Source organism: Camelina sativa, chromosome 11 (genome assembly GCF_000633955.1).
Source record: "Camelina sativa cultivar DH55 chromosome 11, Cs, whole genome shotgun sequence".
Classification (NCBI taxonomy): domain Eukaryota; kingdom Viridiplantae; phylum Streptophyta; class Magnoliopsida; order Brassicales; family Brassicaceae; genus Camelina; species Camelina sativa.
The window spans coordinates 26334766-26353929 of NC_025695.1; the positions used below are offsets into that span (position 1 = coordinate 26334766).

Below are 19164 nucleotides of genomic sequence, written 5' to 3' on the forward strand. Positions count from 1 at the left end.
TATGTATATGAACCTTGGGAGGATTGAAATGGCTAGGATGGTGTTTGATGTGATGCAGAACAGAGATGTGATCTCGTGGACCACTATGATTAGTGGGTATTATAGGAATGGTTATATGAATGATGCTTTGATGATCTTTGATTGGATGGTAAATGAAGGTGTTGATCCTAACCATGTCACGATTGTTTCCATGTTGCCTGTTTGTGGTCACTTGAAGGATTTGGAAATGGGTAGAAATGTTCATAAATTGGTGGAAGAGAAGCGTTTAGGGGATAAAATAGAGGTGAAGAATGCGTTGGTGAACATGTACTTGAAATGTAACCGTATGGATGAGGCGAGATTTGTCTTTGACAGGATGGAGCAAAGGGATGTGATCACCTGGACTTGTATGATTAATGGATATACTGAAGATGGGGATGTGGGAAACGCTTTAGAGTTGTGTAGATTAATGCAGTTTGAAGGCGTAAGACCTAATGTTGTGACTGTTGTCTCTCTTGTTTCGGCATGTGGTGATGCTTTGAAGCTGAATGATGGTAAATGTTTACATGGTTGGGCAATTAGGCAAAAGGTTTACTCTGATATCATCATGGAAACATCTTTGATCAGCATGTATGCTAAATGCAATCGCATAGACCTCTGCTTTAAAGTATTTTCAGGGGCTTCAAAAAACCATACTGGTCCTTGGAATGCAATTATTGCTGGTTGTGTACAGAACGAACTTGTGAGGGACGCGTTGCATCTGTTCAAATGGATGCGACGGAAAGATGTTGAAACCGACATTGCTACATTAAACAGTCTCCTTCCAGCATATGCAACTTTGGCAGAGTTGCGCCGAGCTATGACTATCCATTGCTATCTAACCAAAACCGGGTTTATGTCAAGCCTTGATGCTGCTACAGGGCTGGTTCATGTTTACTCAAAGTGTGGAACTTTAGAATCCGCTCACAAGATATTCAATGGAATCCAGGAGAAACACAAGAGCAAAGATGCAGTTCTATGTGGTGCGTTAATATCTGGCTATGGGATGCACGGAGATGGTCATAACGCGTTGCTAGTTTTCATGGAAATTGTTCGGTCTGGTGTGACTCCAAGGGAAAGCACGTTTACTTCTGCCTTAAACGCCTGTAGTCATTCCGGTTTGGTTGAAGAAGGCTTGACATTATTTAGGTTTATGCTTGAAAATTATAAAACGGTAGCTCGATCAAACCATTACACTTGCATCGTTGATCTCCTTGGTCGAGCAGGTCGGTTAGAAGAAGCTTACAGTGTCATTACAACAATTCCATTTGAACCGACCTCAGCCGTTTGGGGTGCATTGCTTGCTGCTTGTGTCATGCACGAGAATGTCCAGCTTGGAGAAATGGCAGCAAACAAGCTGTTTGAGCTTGAACCAGAGAACACAGGGAATTACGTGCTGTTGGCAAATATCTATGCAGCTGTAGGACGATGGAAAGATACGGAGAAGGTGAGAAAGATGATGGAGGATGTTGGATCGAGAAAGAAACCGGGTCATAGCATAATCGAGATGAGAAGTAACTCAGGTTAATAAATTATGAGAGATTCAAAGAAGAGAGATCATTGGCAGTTTTTTGGTCAAACGATCATAAATGTAACAGAAATAAATGCGTCTATTACGGACTACTCACACTTGGTGTAAATGGTGTCGTCTCCTTTAGACTGACCCACATTCTTAACATACCTCGACAGAGAGAAGTTTACTTCTTTTTCTTTATCTCTTATTTTTGTATATGCAAATGTAAGTGGAAGCCTCCTTAGCCCAATGGTTGGCTTAGGGTTCATTAATCCTTCTACACCAGGAGATCTGGAGTTCGAGCCCTGCATAATGCGATTTATTAATTGTCCAGATTAATGAAGGTAAATTTACAGACTATCTCTAGTGATGCACAATTATTATCGTTCGCCGTGATTCTACATACAAATGAAGGTGAGCATAGAGAAGGAAGGTGACCATCAAAAGCATGAGGTAGGAGAGCAAGAGTGTTTGTAGTGAATCTAATAGGGTCGGAAGAAATTGCCCATGGTAGAATCATATGTAATTGTTCTCATAATTTGTAATCAATAATAAATCCAGACGATAAAAAAAGAAAAAGATATGCAAATGTACTTACGGATTCTTTGGCATGCCAAATACATATAAAAAAAGGTCAAACGCAATTGGCTCATATAAACTAATCCTTTGTTGCCAAAACAAAAAAATCTAATATGGAGAAAAGGAATTTACGAATGCAGTTGTGTTTTGTCTGATATTAATATATATATGTATTTTTCAGCTATTAATATTTTTAATTTTGTTTGATTGCATACTACACAACAGGAGTATAAAACCATACACAACTTAGAAACCATAATTTATCTATACAAGACATTCCTTATTTGGTGGATACACCACAGTCTCGTCCAAAAGCCATATGCATTAAGTTTGTTTCGTTCTTCAAAATTCTAGAACGTTGACTACGTAGTCTTATTTTCGAGTCTATATAAGCTCAGTTCGTTCCTCTTTGTAAACACACTCTTGCTCATATTTAAAGTAATAAGAATCATTTCTTTTGTCAAAGTTTGAGTCATTTATTAAGAGTAATGCATTGCATTATCCAATCTATCCACTTTTTATCAAATCCCATTTTTTCCATCAAAACTCTTAGGAAATTCCATTCTACTATATCATAAGCTTTATTCATGTCCGTCTTAATTGCCATGAATTTTTTATGGTTGGCCTGGTTAGAGCGGACAGCGTGGAAGTTTTCTTAAGCGATGAGTATATTATCTGTGATTAATCTTCCTGCTACAAAAGCAGATTGGGTCTCAGATATAAGTTCCGGTAAAAGCCTCTTGAGACGTAATCTCAAAATTTTTGAGATAACCTTATAGCTCACATTACACAGGCTAATAGGGCGGAATTTTGACATTTCACAAGTTCGTTCTCCTTTCGGGATTAAACATATATTTGTTTCATTTAGCTTACCTTCAAATATTCCAGAGCTAAAAAAATTCTTCACCATCATAGTGAGATCGCCTTTTATTGTTTCCCAAAATTTTTGGAAGAACAATGCAGTCATCCCATCTGGACCTGGAGCCTTTCCCGGATTCAGGGAGAACAATGCTCGTTTGACTTCCTCTTCTGAGATTTTTTTCGTGAGATGCTCGTTCATATCAGCTGTGGCCAAAGTAGGAACATCCATAATGGCCACTGTAGGATCGCTCGCATTCGAGGATGAAAAGAGGTTGCTGAAGTACTCCACCGCTACTTTTTCAATTCCTTCTTCTGTATCAACCCATACTCCAAGCTGATTGAGGATGCCAGTGATCTTGTTCCTTGCCCTCCTTTGTTTTGTAGAAGCGTGAAAGAATTTATATTTTTATCTCCTTCTACAAGCCAAAGTTCTCTACCTTTTTGGTGCCACTATGCTTCCTTTTCCCTATAGGCCTCACAGAGTTACCATTTTAGGTTGAGGAGAGTTTCCGTCGATGCTTGTTTATCTTCATAGGTCTCATCAATCTTTTCTTGGAGCTCCTTAATCATTTTTTCTGAATTTTTTTGATTATTTTCCTTCCAAATGGAGATAACTCGTTTGCAATTCTGGATTTTTTTCATGATGGATCGTTCGACGAAAATATCATCACCACCTCCCCATCCGTCTAACACCGCCTCTTTGAGGCCTGGCTTATCAATCCACCTCTTATCATACATAAACCTTTTCAAAAAAAAATTTGGACGTGTTAATATTGATGTGAGTAGAGGACGATGGTCTAAACCCCACATCTTCAAGTACTCCACATTTGTGGGAAAAAATATTGTGCCACTCTTCGTTTCCCATGGCTCTATCCAAACGACACCGAATCTTACCATTTGACCGTTGACCAATCCATGAAAATTGATTTCCTTGGAAAGAAAAATCGATTAATCCACATGAATCAATCATAGCACGAAAAGGTAGAAATGAGGCTTCTGATATTTTTTCCCTCCTCTTTTCTCATGATTCCCTATTATTTCATTGAAATCTCCAATTATAAACCATGCTTCAGATCGAGTGACTCCAATACGCATTAATCTTTCCCATACATATTTACGATTTGTGGAGATAGGATCACCGTAGATAAAATTCATAAAAACTCGGTTTCCATTAATGATAGTTTCGATGTCGATTAAATGATCATCTAACAACAAAAACTTAACCGGATAGTCTTTTGAATAGAAAATAGCTAAACCTCCACTAGTGTCATCAGGCTCAATAGTTTGGAGATTGTCAAATCCTAAATCAACTTGCAAGGTTTGCAGAAATGTCTTTTCATTCTTGGTCTCAAATTAAAACATAAACCCTGGAGAGTACATGTGGCACATCTCTCGCAGTCGACGAGAAGTCTCCTTAGCTTTCGCTCCTTGACAATTACATGCTAATGTTCTCATCAATTAGTTTTGGAGGGAGATTGATACCCCCACCGTACTAATGTTGTGTTGAGTGATTTTTGATTCTGAGAAAATATTCTCCTCGGAACGAGGGATGGAAGCTGATATTCTATGATTTCTCAATTTTAGCACATCAAAATTATTGTCTTCACAATTCAGTGAAAAAAGTTTTTTCTCATGATATGAGGACATTGGTAACTCGCATAACACCATCAAAAATAAGTGTGATACGTATGATGGCATGAGTAAACATTCCGTGTAGGAAGATCGTTTACATGAACTCTCTTTAAAAGAGGAAATTAGAACAATTAGATGCATAGCATTGGGCCTTGGGGATATGCTCTCTGTTGGGCTATCAAAATTCTACGAAACAGCCTTTGCATCAAAGACCCACCAAGGAGTCTCGTGTCGACCTAGATTCGTCATAATCGGAGCACAGCGATGAAGGCTACTAGCTTCCAGGCCGGCGGCGGAGCCCAATGGCTTAGCGTTGTTTGATGAAATTTCCGGTGTAACAGTCAATCGGTAGTAGGGGGTGAGGTTCTCGTCAAGAAGAAGAACTGGCGGAGTGTAAACGAGTCATCCACGACGAGAGATATGCGTCTCGGGACATCATTATCTCCAGAGATGATAGCGCGGTGGTGGTCGGAAGAGATTGGACGGACATATAGCATAGATAGCCTATGTTCTTCAGATCTAAAGGATTGGTGAATCCTCGCCGTTGTTGGGTCACCGACCACTAGTGCGGAGACGAGACAAACGATTAAGGGAGAAGGGTGGACTCCTCTCTTGGGGAAAACCATGATATCAAGAAGGTCACCATAAGCTCCGGCCGAAACGAGGCAACCGCTTAAGGGAAAAAGAGATCTTGGGTTAACAACTGAGACAAGATCTGCCATTGATGAGGGCGAATGGAAGACATGAGCCTTGCCGGAGCCACTTCCAGGACGGGAGGACTCCAATGGGTACTCGCCATAGTCAGCCTGTGAAGGTAGTCCGACCAGCGGGTTTTGAAAGCTTACCACCGGATCTTGAGAGCGAACCACGAAAAGCCACACCCAAAGAGATTTTCATGGAGACTTTGATCGTCGAACTCTCTTCCCAGCTGTGATAATGGTTATGTAAAAGTTACGTTGGATAAATCTAAGCAGATAGAGGGGAAGAAGAGGCTGAGGCTGCTGCCTTGATTGGAGAGTTTTAGTGATCGCTGAAGGAGGATGAGCTGGGAGTAACACTTGAAAAGACTTAAACAAAGCTTCCATTGAGCTTAGCATGAAGCTAGAAATTATAAGGGAACCTCTGCAATTCGCAGGAACCAATTCCAGGTGGAGTGAAGCTTGGCAGAGAGGGAATGAAATAAGGAAAGGTGGTTGGAGAAGATGAATATTCATCGGAAAAGGGAGGAAAAAACACTCAGATCTGAGATCCAGATTCAAAAAGTTGAGCTAGGCGAAGCCTCGGGAGGCGCCTGAGAGCTTTTTCTCCCCAGGTGTTATTAGTTACTCGTCTCTATAGGTTGCCCTAGAATGTGTACTTCTTTTTATAGAGAAATGGTTTGGTTTTTTTTGCAGAGTATCGAATCTCTTTTCTTTATAGGTCTTTTGTTCGAGACTCTCTAGAGAGATAAGACTCAAAAATTATAAAAGAAAAAATAAGATAGAAAGAGCTAAAAAGCCAAAGATTCTCTCGAAGATCCATAAGATTTCCTTTAGGTCAACCTAAATTAAGTAAAAATACGAACTTTTAAGATGCACACAAGACCAAAATCAAAAATACTATAATCAATCAAATACAAATTTACATAAAGTTCGATAAAACCAATGAAGACCCTAACCCCAAGATGACTAAAGAACCATGAGATTCTTACAATGTGAAAATATCTTCATGGGAACAGAATCGCTCACCTTAGTTTCCACTCAATCTTTTATCTTCCTCCGAAACAACCAATCTTATTATATAAAGTTTGGTTCTCAAACTTAATAACTCACCGGATCATGATACATGTTTGCTTTCACGATCAGAGATCAAAATTAAAAACTCACCAGATCGTGATATGTGTCGATTTTAACAATCAGAAATCACAGTTTTCAATCTTGATAAAACGATGCATAAGATAATTGTATTTTTTTTTTTTGACAACAATTGCAATCTTATTATATTAAAAAAAACTTTGTTAATCCTAAAAGTAAAAGGATTGTAAATACACCCCTCTATATAAGCAGAGCGATGATGACATATTTTTCACCAAACAAAATAATTTCAACTAGTTTTGTTTTTCTTGGTAATTTTGTTTTTTTTTGTTTTTTATTAACCTTTTGTTTGACACATCATTGTTCTTGAATAAGTCTCGAAGGCAATTTGTTTGTTTTCTAATCGAATCAACTATATAAAAAGATTCCTAGATATTACAACGTGTTTTCGTCGTCGTTTCTTTGAATTTTATTTCGTTTCTCAATTTCATAATGCATATTACGCAATCTTTGACTTTGAAGTGTTAACAAAGTTTCTTAGACACAATAACTAATTTTTTTGGGATAAACAAAATTTCCACAGTGTTATTATTTCTATTAATTTGGAGGAAAAGTAGCATAAAAAAGATAAATACACAAATGCAAGATAACAACAGAGATTATATAACACTATATCATTTAAATAGAAAGCGTTCTTATCTTCGAAAGATAGTACGTCTTACAAGAAAGTGGGAAGCAATAAATTATTTAAAAAACAATGAGCTCACTGAAATAAATTTTCTCATAAAATAGAAAAATGATTAAGAAAAATATACAAAAAATTATTAATAAACAATGCAAAAGTGAAAGTAAAGAGATATATAATAATTGGCTTAATTTGTTTATATAGACATTTTCTAGGTGGTGCTAAATAATATATTTGTAACATACAATATACCTAGGTTAAAAAATATACTTTTAATGGTAACATACATAAAAGATTTGTATATGGATATAAATCAGTGTATTATAGTAAAAAACTTATTTATAAATAATATACAATAACTTTTAATATTTTTTTATTAAGTTTTATTTTATTTACAAAACTTTAAACCCGCACATCGGACGGGTCCTTATCTAGTATCTTATAAAATGCGAAACTTTTGAGTAGAAGAATCGAGATTAGGGTTTTTAGCTCTAAGGAGAACACAAAATCTGACCAGAAAAAAAAGGTTAAAGGTTCAACATTTCAAGTAATACAGCTATTTCCAGCAATACCCAGAAATGATTTTTTTTTTTTAATATGAGCAAATGCATGCAAATTGTAAACGGAATCGAGAGAGAAGCAAATCTGCTTTGTTTCCTAATTTTTGTTATTATTTTTTTCTGATTTTTTCTAATTTTTTTTTAATTTTAAATAAATTCAACCATTACAATAAATTTAAACCAATGTTGACAAAGAAAAAAAAGTTTAAACCAATGGTAGCCTTAGGAAGGGATATTGGTTTGGGATTTAAAGAGAATTTTAATTACTTTATAAAATCATAAAATGAAGGATTTTAAGAAATTGTTTAAAAAGTTTTCTAAAATCTTGCTGATTTGTTTTTCCTAATCTTGTAAAATCTCTCGTTAAATCTTTTAAATTTTCTCGAAAAATATTACACAATATTCTCTTGTTTATTCAACGCTTTTCTAAAAAAACAATAATCGGTTTAGCAAATGATTATAGTAGTTTTTTTTTGTTAAACCGATTATTGTTAGCAACGATGACATGTTTGTAAATTAAAAAAGCTTGAAAGTCTCCTTCGAGACACATGTAGTAACCAGGAAGACTTGGGAGTTGGGAGAGTTCTTATAAGTAAATCCCACTTTGCATTAGTAGGATTTTGTGTTATAGTAAAATTCGTAGAAGCTATTGTAATTTTTTGGCTGAGTTGCAGATCTGAGACATAAGCACCCTAAAAAACCAAGACGATGAATAATAAAATACCGAAGACCACCACCCATGTGGGCGGCTCTTCGAGGGGAATGCAACGAGGTTTATTGTTAGTCATTATTCTCTAATGTTGAGAAAGAGAGCACAAAGAAGATTAGAGATGTTTGAGTTTCCAGTTACAGATCGTAAGAAAATTTCGGCATAAGCATATATACAGACTTTGATTTCTTGTATAAGCATATTTTATTTTGCAAAGAACTTTGTTTATCTAAGCAAGTAATCTTCTTTCTTCTTTATCTTTCTAAACTCGATTTGTCCACTCTTGATCTGTTGATTATGTGGTTTGGCTTTGATTTTTCTGGTTCTGTTTTGCTCTGTTTTGGTATTTTAACTGGTTCTGGTTCTGGCTCTGGTTCTGGTTCTGTTTTGCTCTCGTTGGTATTTTAACTCGTCTATTTTTTTTGCTAGGTATATGAGTTTGGTTGAGATGGGGGAGATATAATGGAAGATGATTGAGAATTTGCGACGTCGGCATGTCCTCACCACGATGGTTCTTCTTCTCCGCCTCCCAAACTCGTCTCTGCTGCCCTAGAAGACCCACATTCCTTATTTCATTTTTTACAAAAGAACAACAAAAAGTCATGAACTCTATGATTCACAATCTCTATTTGATGAGAGTATGTACATGACTTTTCTTATAAAGAAAATAATATAGAATCCTAAACTAATAACATAATAATTGAATTCATTAACAATCCATGGTTCTTTTGTTTTATTTGAATAACATAAAACTTTAATGACTTGATAACACTCTTAATCCAATAACACTAAATTTATGAAGATTTTAGATAATTTTTTACAAATCCACAACTACTAACACCAAATTTTAAGAGAGTTTTAAAAAGTCTCGATTAAATAACAACATATTTTACATAACTTTTAAATTCATTAAGAGTTTATGTAACTCTCAAACCAATAACCCTACTTACATAAGTCTCTTTGACAACGAAAAACTGAAAACTTTCAAACCGGAAGCTGAAGCTGCTTTCTCTTCTCCTTTTTAGCCAGGTTTTAAATGTGGTCTCAGGTCTCGCACTTGCATGATGTCCAAGGTTGGGAACTGCGCTCCCATGTAAGCATCCATCATATAGGTATATTCGGTATTTAATCTCCTAGGGACTTACTTGTAATCTTGGCTTTCTTATTCTCCTCAGCAAGGATGGGGAGAAGCTCTAACTTCTTTTCATTGAGAAGGGACACAGCGATAGGATTATTGATGGGCCTCATATCAGGCCTGTGCAAATACGGCGACCAAACCCACGCTATGCGGATGGAGTCGGACGAGGAGAGGAATTATCAGTTTTGGTTTTTGCGTTTTATTATTTTCATGTGATAAGGATTTGTCTTATCACGATTTGGCTTTCTAGGATTTGGTGTTATCTCTTCTTCAACCTCTAGAACTCAATAGTTCTATTCTCTATAAAACCCAGAAAAGTAATAAAAAAGAGGTAGTTCAAACTACCTGTTTAAAAAACCTTGTGTCTTGTGTTTACTCTTTGATTGGGACCTATCAACTTGGTATCAGAGCAGTCCTATCTTGGTTTTGATTCGGACCGCATTCAGTGGTGTCAAAACTATCACGTAACAGCTATCATCGAGGATGGCAAGAACAAACAAGGAGAGGATAGAGGATTTGGAATCCAACCTTGTTGAGTTGAAGGAAGACGTGCATCAGCTGAGTTAGGGTTTTGCCGACGAATTTCAGACCATGGAAGAGGCGATCAATAGGCTGACAGAAGCGGTAACCGCTGGTCGAGAGGGAGGAGGTGCGGCCGTACGTGGTAACCATCGCCACGTGGGGCAAGAACAGCAGTTACAACCGGTGAACCGAGGGGAAAACTTGAATCCTTTTTCGCAAGGGAGGACAGTAAAGCTGGAGTTTCCTCGATTCAAGGGAGGGGATCCTACGGCGTGGATAAGCAAAGTCAAACAATACTTTGATTATAACCACACACTCGAGGACCAGAAGGTAGGCTTCGCTTCCTATCACCTGGAGGATGAGGCTAATGAGTGGTGGCAGGCAACATCAAAGGCGTTACGAGAGGATGGGATCAACATCGCTTGGCCGATCTTCGAGGAGGAACTGTGGGTACGTTTCGGCCCTGTTTACGGTGAAGACTTCGATGAAGCCTTGTCAAAAATCCAACAGACGGGAACGTTGCAGGAGTACCAATGAGAATTTGAAAGGTTGCAGAACAAAGTTGAGGGCTGGACACCAAATGCGCTCATGGGAATGTTTGTGGGAGGACTTCATCCGGTTATCGCAGACAGTGTACGAATGTTTCGACCTAAGACACTGCGTGAGGTGATGAATTTAGCTCGGATGAAAGATGAACAAATCCAACGACAACAACATAAGGGGTCCTACCGAGCATCAACAATGAGATCGTCTAACCCTACCACACCGAGCCATTCGAGTCAGTTCAAGGAGTCTGATCCTCCACCAAAGGAGACGAACGTTTCGCATCCACGAAAGTTGAGCTGGGACGAACTTAAAAGAAAACGCACCTTAGGGTTATGTTTTAGCTGCGATGAGAAGTATATACCTAGTCACAAATGTAAGCAGCCGCAATTATTCGTCATGGAAGGCGAAGACGATGACGAGGTCGTAGAAATAGAGGGAGACGACGACAATGAAAAACCAGAGATCACCGTCTATGCATTAATAGGCTGGAGCACGCCCCAGACTATTCGCCTACATGCTCGAATTGGCAAGCATTCACTCGTGGCTTTAATTGACAGCGGCTCAACTCACAACTTCATATGTGATAGGATGACCAGAGAGCTAAAGTTGCCCCTCCAAGTTGTGAAACCGTTCACTGTTCGTGTGGCTGATGAAAGATCGTTGCAATGTCAAGGAATGATAGAGTCAGTTGCAGTAGGACTAGGGGAGTTGCAGTTCGCTATGACGTTGTACGCACTACCATTAGCGGGTCTAGACACCGTTCTCGGAGTGCAGTGGCTGAGCCATCTTATCCTATCCTTTGTGATTGGTCTACACGGACCATGGAGTTTCAATGGGAAGGGCAAACTCGCAAGTTACAAGGAGTACATACAGAATTGCAGAAAGCAGAGCTCGATGAGATTGAGAAAGATGTACGACGGGGTCAGGACTTGTTTGCGATTCAAGTGGCATCATTAGAGGGAAGTGAGCGGATAGTTCCCGAGGGTATGAGGGCGCTTTTGACCGAGTATGATAACTTATTCCGCACTCTGACGACTCTGCCGCCTCAACGCTCCATCGAACATAAGATTGTGGTCAAGGAGGGGGTTGACCCAATAAATGTGCGATCGTATCGCTACGCTCACTACCAGAAGGATGAGATAGAGCGGCAAGTAGGGGAGATGTTGCAATCCGGGATTATCCAGGCTAGTTCAAGTCCTTTCTCGTCACCAGTGTTGTTGGTGAAAAAGAAAGACGGTACTTGGAGGTTCTGTACTGACTATCGTGCACTTAACTCTGCAACTATTAAGGACAGTTTTGCAATTGCTACGGTAGATGACATGTTAGATGAGCTCCATGGAGCTGTGTTTTTCACCAAGCGTGATCTTACTGTAGGATACCATCAAGTGAGGATGTTTGCGGAGGACGTTTCGAATACTTGGTGATGCCTTTTGGACTGTGTAATGCCCCTTCCACTTTTCAAGCACTCATGAACGACATTTTTCGACCACTGCTGCGACAATTTGTGTTGGTTTTCTTTGACGATATACTCGTCTACAGTCGGACGTAGGAGGAGCATGTGGAGCACGTTCGACAATTCTTCACGATTCTGCGGCAACACAAACTTGCAGTGAAGTTCAAGAAATGTGACTTTGGCCAGCAGGAGTTAGAATACTTGGGTCATATCATTTCCGGTGAAGGGGTTAAGGTTGATAGGGCCAAGGTTGAACTGGCCGGTGCCTACCACCATCACAGAACTTCGAGGATTTCTTGGGCTTACTGGTTACTACCACAAATTTGTTAGGAATTATGGGGTGATCGCAAAGCCACTGACCAATCTGCTTCGTAAGGGGTGTTTTGTTTGGGGAAATGATGATGAGACTGCCTTTGTGGCACTGAAGGAAGCGTTAACAACCACACCAACATTGGCATTACCAGACTTCACCACACCGTTTGTTGTCCAGACGTATGCGTTGGGGGATGGAATTGGGGCTGTCCTATCTCAACGGGACCGTCTGATAGCATTCATGAGCAGATCCTTGGGCGTGGCGAAGAGGTCATGGTCGATGTATGCACGTGAAATTTTGGCGATCGTTATTGTTATAAGAACGTTGTGACCGTACCTAATGGGGCAACGGTTTGTCATTCAAACTGATCAGAGAAGCCTGCGTTACCTTCTAGAGCAGCAAATACTGACACCGTAGCAGCAGAAGTGGATGAGTAAGCTGGTAGGTTATGACTATGAAATCACTTACAAGCCCGGTAAGACCAACTCAGCGGCGGATGAACTTTCACGGGTGACGGGCAGCCCAGTTCTTAATGCCGTGTACGTTCAGCACACCTCGCTTTGGGAAGATATCAGGGAAGCGGCTAAGGGGGATCCATATATGGATCAGATTGGTCAACTCGCCCGCGACCAACCAGGGAGCCCTTACTCTTGGAGGAATGATCTCATCTGCTACCGTAACCGTGTGGTGGTTCTGCCTAGTTCACCGCTGGTTTCACAACTCTTGAAGGAGCACCATGATACGCCAATGGGGGGCTATTCCGGGGTTCTGCGGACAAACCGCCGTCTAGCAAGGCAGTTCTATTGGCCTGCCATGCACAGAATTGTAAAGGAATATGTGGCAGCGTGCGACGTGTGCCAACGAGCCAAGGCTACAACCATGGCACCAGCTGGGCTTTTACAGCCGTTGCCAGTCCCAGATAACATCTGGGAAGACATCTCCATGGACTTCGTTAATGGGTTGCCGCGTTCTGAGGGTCATACATAGATTATGGTGGTGGTGGACCGCCTGTCCAAGTCCACACATCTGGTACCATTGTCTTACCCTTACACTGCCAGGTCAGTGGCTCTTAAGTTCGTGGAAGCCGTTGTAAAGGTGCATGGTATTCCTCGGTCGATTGTTAGCGATCGTGACCCAATATTTGTTAGTCTCTTCTGGCAGGAGTTGTGGAAGTTCACCGGCACTCAATTGCGCATGTCCACCGCCTATCACCCTCAATCTAATGGGAAAACCGAGGTCGTCAATCGCTGTATTGAGCAATATTTGAGGTGTTTTGTTCAGAGCCGCCCAACTCAGTGGAGTTCTCTCTTGCCTTGGGCAGAGTTTTGGTATAACACCTCTTATTATTCTTCGACTGGCTCAACGCCGTTTCAGGCTTTGTACGAACGAGAGCCACCTGCAGTGCCGTGTTACGATGCGGGTTTGTCCACGCTAGCAGAGGTAGATGATCAATTTTCTTCTCGTGATGAACTGCTAGCGGAGCTCCGGCGATATCTTCTGGCCTCGAACAATCGCACCATACAACTTGCGGATTCGAAGCGCAGGGACATTGCCTATGAGTGTGGGTCATGGGTTTATTTGCGCTTGCAACCTTACCGTCAACGCTCCGTTCTTCGACGGACGTCGCAGAAGTTGGCTCACAAATTTTATGGACCCTTTCATGTTGAGGAAAGGATTGGTGAGGTCGCGTATCGGCTTGCGTTACCCCAAGGCTCTCGGATTCATCTAATGTTTCACGTGTCACTCCTTAAGCCGTACGTTGGGTCCGACACACTTGAAACGGGGCACCTACCCCGTTACGAGAAAATGGGTATCTCCATCTTCAGCCTGAGTCGGTGTTGCTACAACGAGAGGTTCAGTCCGGCAAGAAGGTGGTTTCGGAGCTGTTGGTCAAGTGGAAGGGTTTGTCTATAGAGGATGCTACCTGGGAGAACGACTGGCAATTGGTCACGAGTTTTCCGGATTTTGTGGTGCACCTTTCGGACAAGGCTACTGTTCGAGGGGAGGGTATTGATGGGCCTCAGATCAGACCTATGCGAATACAGCGACCAAACCCACGCTATGCAGATGGAGTCGGGCGAGGAGAGAAATTATCGGTTTTGGTTTTTGGTTTTATTATTTTCATGTGATAAAGATTTGTCTTATAACGATTTGGTTTTATAGGATTTGGTGTTATCTCTTCTTCAACCTCTAGAACTCAATAATTCTATTCTCTATAAAATCCAGAAAAGTAATAAAAAAGGTAGTTCAAACTAGCCGTTTAAAAAACCTTGTGTCTTGTGTTTACTCTCTGATTGGGACCTATCAATTATTCCCATTGGCAAGAGAAGCAATACAGAACAACACGTATTATAATATTGCGTGTTTTAAATTAATTAGTGGAAAGTTAATTAACTTTAACTGACTTTTCCATGAAATGTTTTAAAAAAATGTTGACTATAATATAAAGCAGAGAAATTATGAAAATATATACCCAAGGTGACAATATAACAAGTTAGTTTCGTAACTAAATTAAGCCCGAGTGAATATCATACACGTGTTTGTGTCCACGGTTGAGAATCAATGGTTAGTTATTGAGACTAAAAAGTGTGTGTTGTTGATTTGATAGTTCTAATACGAAGAAAAAAACCTATGAGTTTGATGAGTATTGTAATGAGTTTTGTGGGAAACTAAAATTTGACAGTTAGCCATTAGTTGTTTAATCGGTCTTAACTTGCTAATGTGACAATAAACATATATGTAGTGCATAAATTTGATTATAAAGAAAAAATGACAAGAAAATATACATTAGTAATGAGAAAACCATGTTAACTTCGATATTATATTGAGCTCCGTGAACAATTATATGTAATGATTGATATATCATGATTTTTAAGATTTTTGGTCATTGTATAGGTTTTATTTAAAGAGTTCTTTTGGTACTTTTAGAATTTTTTAGAGTCATTACAGGTTCAAGTGGGATGTGGGATCAATTGGAGCGTTTTGGAGCTATTTGGAGTAAAACATGACTGATATTCCTGTCACCAACACCCAGCCGATTTCTACACAAGTTTTCAAGAATAACATCTTTGCCCAAAAGTTTCAGCTATTTGCAGTTAAGCTTCAGATCATGTTTTGACACTATAAATATGATTTTTAGATCATTGTTTAGACATATGTTTTATTTTTCCTGAACATTTTTTAGAGAGAAGAATCAAAATTCTTTCAGAGAGATTCAGAACTCCTTTACTTTTTATTTTAATCTCTTAATGCAATTTATTCAGAAGATAATTTGGATTCATTATTTTTCTCGTTCTTCACCATAGATTACCGATTAATTCAGTATGTATGTTATAATACTTTATATATAATACAAAAACCTAAAACCAACAATTTATCAATGCCGAGCACCAATAAAACTATTGTCAACTTCGAGAATGATATATTCATTTATATTTTTATATACACTAACGTTAATATGTATATAAATATTAAATATATATGTATCTTCGATTTATATTTATATTTATATATATATATATAACTACACAAATATATATTTATAATATGTAAATGTAGTTATAAATATAATTAGAAATAGAAGTATATCTATCTATATAAATATTAATGTTAGTATGTATATATATAAATGTTATATCATTTCTAAAGTTGACAATAGCTCTATTTGTGTTCGACATTGCTAACCGTGTATGGGTTCAGGGGTTTGTTTTTTGTATCGTTGTATACGTGGAAGTAGACACTGCATCCGACTCTAAATTATGTACGAAATGAAAAGTTAAAGTATGTAATTTGAATTTTTTTTGAAGGTTTAGGTTGAAATTAGCACTACATATTTTTACAAGTTGAAAAACACACTTTGCAAATTGTTGGGGTTGAAAAATATCCTTTTACCGTAGACTGAACAAAATATTATTTTTTGCCAAACATAACACTCATTTTCCTTCATAGTTTGTGCGAAATAATGGTCTTCGATCATGAAATCAAATTCCTAGGTGTCCTATCATCGTTTGCCCAACTATACATGGTTTCCGCAATATGATTGCCATCAATTAAATGTTAGATAAGCTCAATCTAGATACGATAGATACAAATCTATATTGTGTATATCTTTTTATATGTTGATAGACTTGTGTATTTCCTGTATATACGATACATAATAACACAGAGCACTCTACGGAGTTTTCATAATCTTACATGGTATCAGACGCTTTCTAGCCTTCATACGTAGCGATTGCTCGATCCTTACTCCGCTCTCTTTTTCTTTTCTTTTTCTTTCCCTCTCTACTTGGAGATCTCCTCTTTCTTCCCTTCTTCCTTATGGCTACTACCACTGTTGCCTCCTCTTCTAATGAAAAACCATATAGCATCTCTCAAATCAAGGCCTACATCCCCATCATGCTCGACATCAAAAAGCTCAATTACCATGTTTGGCGAGAGCTCTTTGAAACCCACTGCATCTGCTTTGGGGTTTTTGGAAACCTCGATGGAACCACCACTCCTACCGCCGACACTAAAAAAGAGTGGAAAGAGCATTATGGATTGGTTAACATGTGGATCTATGGCACCATCTCTGAATCGATCCTTGACACTGTCCTGAAGACTAAATGCTCTGCTCGTGATCTATGGGTGACCATTGAGGTGTTGTTTCGCGACAACAAGGAAGCCCGGTCCTTGGAGATTGAGAGTGAGCTTCGCACCACCGTCATTGGCGATCTCTCTGTTCATGAATATTGCCAAAAGCTCAAGTCCATGGCCGACCTTCTTGAGAATCTCGGTTCCCCTGTTTCCGATCGTGCTCTTGTCATGCATCTCCTTAATGGTCTGTCTGCCAAGTTTGATAACATCATAAATGTTATCAAACACAAATCGCCTTTCCCAGCTTTCACTGAGGCTCGCTCGATGCTCTCTATGGAAGAAAAATGCCTTGCCAAAACTCTCTCTGCCACACCGATCAACACCAACACCGCTTCCGCACCGGCGCTTCTCTACACCACCTCCACTCCGCAACAACAGAACCACGACTCCTCTCCTAACAATGGTGGTTACACTAACAACTTCCATGGAGGTTCCCCTCGCGGCACCAACCGCGGTCGTGGTCGCGGCGGACGCAACTCTCGCGGCCATGGTAGACACAATTTCCACTGGTCTGGATATCCGATGCAACCATGGCAATTTGGAGCACAACTGTGGCCTCCGCCGTACTTCCAGTCTGTTCCACCGATGTTCCTTTACCCTAATTCTCCAATGGGCTCAAATCCACATTTTTCGACCCACAATAACAACTTTCAACCAGGCCTCCTTTGCTCATCATCTGCTCGGCCCAACACTACTGCTCACCTCGCTTACACTCAGCATAAGCCACAACCGAACACATATTTTCCGGAACAAATCACTCATGCGTTCAATACAATGACACTGCAGGACCCGAGCACTTCCCCTTGGCTAATGGACACTGGAGCAACCAACCACATTGCATCCACTCCAGGTATACTTCGTTCTCTGTTTAATTCGAGCATCTTACCCTCTGTTACTGTTGGTAATGGCACTTCTGATCCTGTAACGACCGTCGGTCAAGGCATAATCAACTCTCCCTTTCGTCCTTTTCACCTCCGTAACGTTCTCGTTTGTCCTTCAATCATCAGAAATTTAATATATGTTCGCAAATTTGTCACTGATAATTTTTGTTCCCTTGAATTTTACCCTTCTGGTTTTACTGTTAAGGATCTGCAAACCCGGAACAGCCTTCGCCACTGTAATAGTCCAGGACCTCTCTACACATTTCATCCCTCGTCAAGTCCTTCTAGTCCACTCGCTTTAGCTGCAACTACTTCTGGTTTTTCTCTTTGGCATCGAAGGCTTGGCCACCCTAATGACCAAGTTCTTCACCACATTCTTTATTCTCTATCTATTTCTTGCAATAAGACTGACTTGACAACATTGTGTCTAGCATGTCAAATGGGTAAACACTCTAGGCTACCTTTTTTATCTTCAGTTAACAATGTCTCTTCTCCTTTTGATATCATTCATTCTGATATATGGACATTTCCTGTTTCAAGTATTAGTGGTATCAAATATTACCTTATATTTCTTGATCAATTTTCTCATTATGTTTGGGTTTATCCGTTTCATCGCAAGAGTGACACTTTTGGCAAATATCTCCATTTCTCTACTTATGTGCAGACCCAATTTAAGTGCACAATCAAATTTGCAATGTGACAATGGTGGGGAGTATGATAATCGTGCTTTTAAAGAATATTTGGCATCCACAGGTACAACGTTTTGGTTTTCCTGCCATTATACGTCCCAGCAAAACGGTCCCGCCGAACGAATGTTGAGGACGATTAACAACTTGGTTCGCACGCTACTTCTTCAAGCCTTAATGCCTCTCACATACTAGGTCGAAGCTCTTAATACCGCTGTTAACGTTCTCAATGTTCTTCAGTCTGCGGCCATTGCCAACACCGTCCCACACACGAAGCTGTTCAACAAGGAGCCGTGTTATTCTCACCTTAGAACCTTCGGCTGCTTATGTTCTACGCATTTTCTTCCGGTTATACCGCATAAGCTGTCTCCACGGTCCACTCCTTGTGCTTTTCTTGGCTATCCGTCCGACCACCGTGGATATCGTTGCCTTGATATCACAACACGAAAAATCATACTCTCTGGCCACGTCACGTTTGCTGAAGCAGTGTTCCCATTGTCGATGCTTCCCGTTCCGTTTGTAAGTTCTTCTCCTCCTTCCTTGTCACTTTTACCACCTCGTCCATCTTTGACACCTCTACCTACTCCAACTCCACCTCCTCCTCCACCTCCTCCTCCCCCCCCCCCCCCCCCCCACCCCC

General features: G+C 39.9%; 3 protein-coding genes across 3 annotated transcripts in view; all 3 read left to right on the plus strand.

The window, feature by feature from the left end:
* The window catches only part of LOC104728361 (pentatricopeptide repeat-containing protein At5g39350-like), a 4000-nt gene extending 2278 nt beyond the window's left edge, over positions 1-1722 (plus strand). The window contains exon 2 of the mRNA XM_019233152.1: positions 159-1722. Within this exon, the coding sequence (XP_019088697.1) occupies positions 159-1546 (1388 nt within the window). The 3' untranslated portion in view covers positions 1547-1722. The remainder of the gene's footprint in view (positions 1-158) is intronic.
* LOC104728362 lies at positions 10080-10547 on the plus strand. The gene has a single exon (XM_010447351.1). The coding sequence runs from the start codon at positions 10080-10082 to the stop codon at positions 10545-10547; it is 468 nt and encodes a 155-aa protein (XP_010445653.1).
* On the plus strand, positions 16334-18161 carry LOC104724290. Its single transcript, XM_010442749.2, has 2 exons — positions 16334-17807; positions 18044-18161. The coding sequence occupies exons 1-2, from the start codon at positions 16640-16642 to the stop codon at positions 18076-18078; spliced, it is 1203 nt and encodes a 400-aa protein (XP_010441051.1). The 5' UTR covers positions 16334-16639; the 3' UTR covers positions 18079-18161.

Bases quoted from the DNA above. Each gene is read 5' to 3' on its own strand.
- LOC104728362 (XM_010447351.1), top strand. From the start codon at position 10,080: ATGGAAGAGGCGATCAATAGGCTGACAGAAGCGGTAACCGCTGGTCGA.
- LOC104724290 (XM_010442749.2), top strand. From the start codon at position 16,640: ATGGCTACTACCACTGTTGCCTCCTCTTCTAATGAAAAACCATATAGC. The intron at 17,808-18,043 runs GTATACTTCGTT...TTTACTGTTAAG, and splicing joins CCACATTGCATCCACTCCAG to GATCTGCAAACCCGGAACAG.